The sequence below is a fragment of the Hordeum vulgare genome, chromosome 2H, assembly GCF_904849725.1.
Source record: "Hordeum vulgare subsp. vulgare chromosome 2H, MorexV3_pseudomolecules_assembly, whole genome shotgun sequence".
NCBI classification, from domain to species: Eukaryota; Viridiplantae; Streptophyta; class Magnoliopsida; order Poales; family Poaceae; genus Hordeum; species Hordeum vulgare.
In genome coordinates this window covers 618,424,359-618,433,179 of record NC_058519.1, presented here as the reverse complement: position 1 = coordinate 618,433,179, position 8,821 = coordinate 618,424,359, and the positions used below count along the sequence as shown (strand labels likewise).

The following is an 8,821-nucleotide window of genomic DNA, read 5'->3' as shown; positions in this document are numbered from 1 at the left end:
ACTCGAACCTTGGTCCTCACAAAAGAAGGCCCCTTGCTGAGTTTGTTACATGTGTGATTGTGCGTGTTAGGTTGTCGATTACGCCGCAGTGGCGGGTGGAGCCGTCGCCCTCGACGCAAAAAGCAATGCTTTTGGGTTTCTTCCCCCAAAATTTTGTTTAGTGTTTTATACTATATGAACATTGGATTAAGCTAGTTTAGAACAAACAAATAGTGTAATACTTACTGCAAGCTTGTGTATGAGATCATATTCTGGATATGAATATGTGATGTAAATGATTGCCCTAGGCTCAATATATTCTGCTGAAGGTAGATTGCAAAGTTCCATTCACGTGGGAATTTAGGGGGTAGCCTGGCCTTTTGTTTTATCATCTAGCCATTTTTAACCCCCGAAACATAAAATCAACCCTTTTCGTCTTGCACTCATTTGACGCACCATTGTTGTGTCCCCAAAATTGCATCCTCTTGAGAACCATCGAAATCATATGCATACTTGACTACGCATGATGGTAAATGGCAACAACATCATATAATTATCCAAGAAATATAAGAAGTAATACAGTGAATAACAAGATACAAAAAACTTGCTCTGAACTTATTTTACACTGGGGGTTAGGGGGGGGGGGGGTGTGTGTGGTGCTTTGTCCTTACGCTGTTTCTTCACGAGCTTGCTCAGCACTTTTCTGTGCCTTGACATACTCTGTGATTGCCTCAGCGAGGTTAGCTAGTGCACCGGTACTGGCAAAGGATGCGTTGTCTGTCTTCTCATCATCAACTTCATATTCGATGCTTGACCTTATTGTAGATGTTTTTTTGGTTTGCCCTATAATCTCAATTCTTATCAAATATTTCTGAAATCCATGATCCAGAAGGCCTCCTTCTACTACTATGACCTCCTTGACATAGTTTTCATGGTCAATCTTGATGAACTTTTCCTTTTGATATTCTAATGGAGCAATCCCTAGCAACACGAACCACCAAAATCGAAATCACTGAAGCTGATGCATATAGTACGAAGCCAAAAAAAGGCATAACTGAAGTGCATGTGTTCAGGTTCTAACCATGAGAAAAGGTGAGATGCAAAACTGTCCCGACACCGCCATCTCCTTCAACAAGCTCGACCTTTCTGAAGATACCGGGAAGCAATTGAGGGACTACCTGGCTAATACGAAGACCTCGATACATCTCCCATACCTCCGCTGCGGGGAGGCCTGTCTCAAACTCATGGCAAAGGCTACCTTTCATTGCTTCCGTGAGCTCTGGGTGGAATGCCAAAGATTGCACGGTGAGTTCTAGCTTCTCGGTACACAGACTTATAGGTCATTACATTCTTAGAATATGTGGCTGACAGATTGAGGGGACACCCCCAGAACATGACAAGTCTGAATAGACAATCCGCTGTTTATATGCTATAGTTAACGATAAGGTGCCAGGCCTGCCAGGTTGCCATCAATTTGAGTTACATCTTATCTTTATTTGGCTTGACTGGTCATAACAACAAAATGCCTATGCATGAACATCTTTTTCAAGGAAAGGCAGCAGCAGCGCTGCTTTAATTGTTTATATGATGTAACCAGCCATAAGGTGCCATGTCACCATCAATCTAAGGCTGGTCGTAAGAGCATCTCCAACAGTCTGTATGTTCAATCGTTGCTATAAGTGTCCGCATCATCAACCAACAACACATCATACAAGCTCTTCAATAGAGTGTATGTTAATTGTATGCAAAATAACTAAGTGGGTTCATTAAATGTTGAAGAAATAACCATGTTTGCCTCGGAGCTTGTGCATGAACCGTTGCTTCAAGTTCATACGGTTTCATTCTCTCTCTTCTTTTATTATGTGACATGTCATCAAAACCATCTATGTGGCAATTTTACCAACGATAATCATACGATCATTGGAGATGCCCTAAGGCTGGCCATAGTGGGGGTATCATAGCTAGTAACATAGTCTTGGGACTAGCAAACATGGTGATGTGGCAAGTAATTAAAGAAGAGAGAGATGATTAGAGTAACATAGGTAAATACCGTAACATGTTAAATGCTATGCTACTATGTGTCATGCATGTCAATAAATGAGATCACCTATGATACTAGTTTATGTTACTATACACTATGAAGGTAGTATCATACAATAATAACATATGCATGATACTACTATATGTTACTCTCCACTATGAGCAGACTAATGGGAGTATCATAAGTAGTATCATGCATGCCAACTAGACATATTTGATGAGGTGTCATGAAATTAAATGAAGAAAGAGAGGATTGAGTATCATATTATGATACCATATCATATTAAATGTTGTGCTACTACTTCCTCCGTTTTAGTTTATAAGGCCGGCACGTGTATCTAGGTCGTTAATTTGACCAACTTAACGAAAAACATATATTACAAAAAATATATCATTAGAAACTTTAGATGTTATATTTTCTAATGATATAATTTTTATGTTAAATAATATATTTTATATAAGTTAAATTGACGACCTAGGTATACGTGCATGCCTTATAAACTGTGACGGAGGGAATATGTGTCATGCATGACAATAAATGAACTGTTATATGATACTAACGCATGATATTATGCATTAATACAGGTGTATGATACTTCCCATTCCAATCAGCCTAAGTTACATCTTGTCCTCGTTCGGTTTAACTCGCCTTAAAAACAAAATGCCCAGAGTTGTTGCAGCCAAAGCTCAATACTAGTGGTGTATTTGGCCTAAACCGCCTCCTTCCCAGCTTTTTCCATAAGCCACCTCTCACACGGGAGATCGCATCTAACCCTCCCACGTCGCTCCCGTGGGCGACGGGGAGGGCTCCCCAGCCACCACCTCCAGCAGCCTCCTCTCCCTCCCTCCTTCCTCGCCGCCGCCTAAGGACGCGGCCGGGCAAAGCCTGGCCGGCGCTGCCGATCCGGTCGGCGGCGGGGATTTCCCTTCTCCTCGTTCGATGTCGTGCGGCGCGGGACGGCGGCTTCGGCGATGGCGTCATGCGGATCCAAAGCACGGCGGCCCAGCAGCTCCCGACGGCGACGCATGGCGGCGTGGGTGGAGATTGGCTGGGCGTGGCGTGCCGGTCGGCTGGACGTGGCTAGAAGATGAAGGTGGAGCTAGGCGTGGCCGGTGGCGGTGGCAGCGACGACGTTCAGCCCGGATCCGGTCTTGGCGGTGGTGACGGCGACGGCTAACCCGGATCCGACCATGGTGGTGGCGGTGTCCCCTCCGCCAGGGATGACGGGCCAGGTGGTGGGTCTTTGTGGCGGCACCAGTGACGGTGGATCTTGGGATCTCGTGACCGGGCTCGTCGCATGATTCGATACTGGCTGCGAGTCGGGGAGACATAGTTGTCGGTGAAAACCGAGCCGACGGCGGACGATGGCGGCGTTCTGCACCGTTACCTTGATGAAGGCTTCATCCTGTAACTACTGTCGATCCACTTGTGCTGCTCCAGGGGAAACCCTAGGATCTGGTTTTCCAGATCGGACGATGACGACATTGCGGTGTCGTTCCTCTCTAGGGAGCATCGTTTGTGGAGCAGCGCTGGAAGACAGAGGCAGGAGGTGGAGCGTCTTCGTCCTGCACGGAGCTTCAGTGGTGATGTCAGGTCATGCTTGGCTGACAGGTGCTACGCTTTGTCATGCCTGTTCGGCAGGTGCTACGCACGACAGATCTTACGAGTCTTCGCGTCTGGATGGATGAGCGCAGGGAGGTCGATCCACTCGTGCTGCTCCAGGGGAAACCCTAGGATCTGTTTTTCCAGATCGAACGATGGCGGCATTGCGGTGTCGTTCCTCTCTAGGGAGCATCGTTTGTGGAGAAGCGCTGGAAGATAGAGGCAGGAGGTGGAGCGTCTTCGTCTTGCACGGAGCTTCGGTGGTGATGTCAGGTCATGCCTGACCGACAGGTGCTACGCTTTGTCATGCCTGTTCGGCAGGTGCTACGCACGACATATCTTACAGAGTCTTCGCGTCTCGATGGATGAGCGCAGGAAGGTGGCACCGTTGGGCGCCGTGGTGACGTCGACGGATGGCCGAATTGGCATGTATGATGCGGATTTCTCTCCTGAAGATGGGTCAGCGGTTCGATGATGATGGCGGCTTCTAAAACGTGTGTGTGTGTGGTGTACGCTTTACGTCTGCTGCACCGGCTGTTAGTTCCGATACGTTATGTGGATGGATCGGTGACGACACCGGTTTTAGATATGGGGAGTGAGAGCACTCCACATTATCGTGTTTTGTAGGTGTGAGTGGGGGCTTCGGGTGGCTTGATGTATGTTCTTGTCAGATCTTTGTTGAATAAATAATAAAGATGACTGCATGCATCGATTGATGCAGAAGCCGGGGTTCTTAACCTCCTTTTCCAAAAAAAAAAACAAAATGCCCTTGACTGAGACTCTTTTCCTAGTATGTGATGATACATCATGAAATTTAAGGTAAATTATATCATCAAAAAGGGTTACCCCAGCTTCATTTACGAAACCAAGTTAAAGTACATGGACCGCACAATATCTGTGTATCACTATGGGTGGCGTTCATATGCTCAAACATACTATCCTATTATGCTTCATCATTAGTCTGATCTGGCTCTCAATTTCGCACATAATATTTGTGCAAGCAAAATAACGTGGAATCAGACATTTATCTGTCAGTATAGACACACTTTGCGCTGAGCTATTGCAAGAATGAATTGCTCTGAGCAATCTTCTGCTACTTGACGCATCGTGCAAAATTTTCAGCAGTAGCCGCCAAAGGTGCAGTACTGACCATAGCTTCAAGTTTGGGGCGCCCTCACCTCACTTATCTCGTACTTTCGAAACAGACTTTCACCCCGCTTTATATATAAAGTAAATATTTCAGCATCCGGACAATCACAACCCAACAAAATGCAGAAACATAAAATTGTTGGGGCCGCAACACAGTCACGCCCAAGAAAAAGAAAAAGGTACAAACAATGCCATCATAGGGGCAAGCTAAGAAGCAGGCGAACGGACGGAGAGCCGCCGGGCGGACGTCAGCAGCACGTCCAGATATCGCTGAAGCCGGTCTCGGTCTCAAGTCCTAGCGAGCGGATGCCAGTGCTGCAAGAAGGCAAGGAATTTGAAGAACAAGTGAGATGCGCGCCGCTGAAACATGCGCTCAATCACCGTTTTGTTGTGAGTAGTCCAAAGAGTCCACATCATAGCTGCGAAGACCAGCCAAAATAGTCGGCGCTTACGTCCAACCTGGGTGGCCCTTACCTGCAGAAACTCTGCAAGGTCATGAGCCTCCCGCTCCGGTCCCAGCGCCTCACGCACAAAGCACGGAGCACCAAAGGGCCTGTGCCGCTACGCAGGAGAAAAGAATGCGAGTTCCTGTCTCCGGGACATGGCACAGGGGACAGGAGCCGTTACCCGGACCATGGCGTTTCAGCACCTCGGTCCCCGAAGGCAGACGGCCGCGGAGAAGCTGCCAAACGAAAATCTTGATCTTCAGGGGCAGTGGTGCCTTCCAAAGTGGGGATAACCATGGAAGGACCGGCACCCGGCAGAGCGCCAGATAAGTCGAGCTAACGGAGAATTCTCCCGAAGGAGAGAGACTCCAAGAGACACTGTCATTGACCGACGAGTCCGGGAGAGGAACCACTGCCTTCAAGGCCTCCCAATCCTGGACCTCGGCCGGCCCGAGGGAGCGGCGGAACGCAAAATGCCATCCGCCTCCAAAGCAGCCGCAGAGATGGGTCGTCGCAAATAGCAAAGAGCCTCGGAAACCGCAAGCGCAGCGGTTCCCCATCAAGCCAGGGGTTCAACCAAAACTGGGTCCTAGACCCATTGCCCACCGAAAACCGCAGACCCAACCTAATCTCGTCCTTGATGCCCTGGATAGATTTCCAAAATTGCGACCCAGTCGAGTGCGAGCAGGCCAAGAGGGGTCTACCCCGCAAGTACTTGGCCTCAATCAGTTGTAGCTACAAACCCCCATCTCCCTGAAGGATCCGCCACGCACAACGAAGCATGATGGCAACGTTCATGCGGCGAGACGCAAGGATGCCCAAGCCCCCTCGGTCCTTCGGCAGGCAGATATCGGCCCACTTCATCATGTGGTATTTGGGTCGACCATCCCCTGCCTGCCAGAAGAACCTAGCCAGCTCCTTGTCAAAGGTGCTATGCACACCTTCGGGCAAGATGTACATCTCCATCATGTACATGGGGAGGCTCGCAAGGTTAGAGCTAATGAGGACGGTCTTGCTGCCCTTCGACGTGAACCTGCCGCACCAGGGCTCCGCACGGGACGCTACTCGTCCCACAAGCGGATCAAACCCGCTAACCAAGATCCTGGACTCAGCCGGGGGCATCCCCAAATACGAAATGGGAAGGGAAGCCAACTTGCAATTAAGGTTGTCCGCGATCCTGTGCTGCTCAACCTCGGAATAGCCAAGGACCACAACCTCACTCTTATCAAAGTTAATCTTAAGTCCAGACATTTCCTCGAAGCAGAGCAGAAGGAACATAAAATTAACAATGTTTGAGTCGGAGTCCGCGACCATGATCATGGTGTCGTCCGCATACTAGAGGTGGGAAACACCACCGCCCGACATGAGGTGGCCAACCACCCCTGGATATGGCCGGCTAGCTTGGCCTTATCCAGGATGCCGGCTAGGGCGTCGACAGCGATGTTAAAAAACAAGGGGATACAGGGTCCCCTTGCTTTACCCCTGGAAGCCTGGAAAAAGGGTCCCACTTCGCCGTTGATGTTGATTGTCGTGTTATCAGATCTAACGAGTTGCATGATCCAGGAACACCACCTTTCGTCAAATCCGCGTCGCTGCATCACCAATCTCAAAAAGGACCAATCAAAACGGTCATACGCCTTCTGGAAGAACTGGATCTTTTTCCAATGACCTCGAACCTGATCAAAATAGAGGAACCTGACCTGAGCTTCAGAATGTCACGGTCGTTCGTGTCTGCTTCCTTGCCCAGGAATCCCTAGCAAACAGCAAGCAGTTACTTGGCCAGTATACTCATTCGCAGCATCATCTCTGGTCTCTGGCCAGTCATGTTTGCAGCTTGCAGTGTTAAACTTTGGCGGAGTAGAAATGACAGAGTTTTCAGCAGAATACAGACTCCCACTGCATTGATCAAAGCCAGGATCTGCGACAACCTCAGCCCTCAGGTTGTAGACCTGCCGTCGAAGGAAGGATTCAGAAAAGACCACGCTTCTCGCGGGGGTCAACAAATTTACGGTCGTATAGGGCATATTTTCCAGTTTTCAGTCCAGCCTTCGGCCAGTTCTTTTGTGGTTTCTATTCTGCTCTTGTCCGTTTAGTTCTTCGTTCCATCTTTTGGCTGTTCCCAGACCCCCAGTCTGTGCCCCTCTTTGTACTTCCCACCCGCTGCGGCTTTTCTGAATATTACGTAGGGAACTCTACCTTCTTTAAAAAACAATATATTAAGTGTTTTATACTGAAATATCGCTGTTGTTTTTTGAATAAATACACAGAGTCAAGTCAGTTTAGAAAAAAAGAAAATTGAATACTTCATGCAAACTCGTATGTGAGATCATATTTTGGAATTTTGGATGTGAATATTGATGTACATAACTAGATTAGGCCCAAGATTTCTTGCTGAAGGTTGATTGTGTAATTCCATTCAGATGGGAACTTTGGTAATCTGGCCTTCTGGCAAAAGGGTAATCTGGCCTTCTGAACTTTGGTAATCAACCCTTTTTGCATCGCACTCATTTGATGCACCATTATTGCGTCCCCAAAACTGCATCCTGTTGAGAACCATCGAAATCATAGACAAAAGTTGACTACACATGACTGTAAACTGCAACAAAATCATATAATCATCCAATAAATATACAGTGAATAACAAGTCCCAGAACTACAAACAGCAATACAGCGAATAACAAGCTATAAAGAAAGTTGCTCTGAACTTATTTTACACTGTGGAGATGCTTTGTTCTTACAACGTTTCTTCATGAGCTTGCTCAGCGCTTTTCTGTGACTTGATATACTTTGTGATGGCCTCAGCAATATGAGCTACACCACTGGTACTGACGAAGGATGCGTTATCTGTCTTGTCGTCATCAATTTCATATTCAATGGTTGATCTTATTGTAGATGTCTCGTCTGTTTGCCCTATAATCTCAAATCGTACCAAACATTTCTGAAATCCATGATCCAGAACGCCTCCTTCTACTACCAGTGCCTCTTTGACATAGTTTTCATTGTCAATCTTGATGAACTTCTCTTTTTGATATTCGAATCCAGGAATTCCTAGCAACATCAATCACCAAAATGAAATTACCTGAAGCTGAAGCATATATTATGAAAGCCAAAAAAGGGCATAACTGAATTGTATGCGTTGAGGTTCTAACCAGGGGAGTAGGTGAGATGTAAAACTGTTCCGACTCCGCCATCTCCATCGACAAGCTCAACCTTTTTGAGCATATCGGGAAGCAATTCAGGGACTAACTGGCCGATACGGAGGCCTCCATAGATCTCCCATACCTCGGCCGCGGGGAGGCCTGTCTCAAAGTCATGGCAGAGGCTCCCTTTCATTGCTTCTGTGAGTTCTGTGTGGCTTGCCAAAGATCGAACAGTGAGTTCTAGCCTCTCGCCACATAGATTATTTCCGTGTAGAACGTAAGTCATCGCAGTTGTTGGAATATGTGGCTGACAGGCTGAGATGTGTCACCACCAGAACATTACAATTCTGAATAGACAATTTACGTTAAAAGAAATCTGGTGTTTATATGATATGGTCAACCAGAAGGTGCCATGTTGCCATCAATCTGAGTTGTATCTTGTCTTTATTTGGCTTAACTGGCCA

At 47.3% G+C, this 8,821-nt stretch overlaps 1 protein-coding gene and 1 pseudogene across 1 annotated transcript; both read right to left on the bottom strand.

The window, feature by feature from the left end:
• Positions 1–464: 464 nt before the first annotated feature.
• Positions 465–1,327, bottom strand: LOC123430861 (norbelladine synthase-like). Its single transcript, XM_045114697.1, has 2 exons — positions 1,061–1,327; positions 465–960 (listed from the first exon to the last, which is right to left on the bottom strand). Exons 1-2 carry the CDS (start codon positions 1,242–1,244, stop codon positions 647–649), a joined length of 498 nt encoding a protein of 165 aa, XP_044970632.1. The 5' UTR covers positions 1,245–1,327; the 3' UTR covers positions 465–646.
• Positions 1,328–4,715: 3,388 nt separating this feature from the next.
• LOC123428775 lies at positions 4,716–8,672 on the bottom strand (annotated as a pseudogene).
• Between the last annotated feature and the right edge of the window lie 149 nt (positions 8,673–8,821).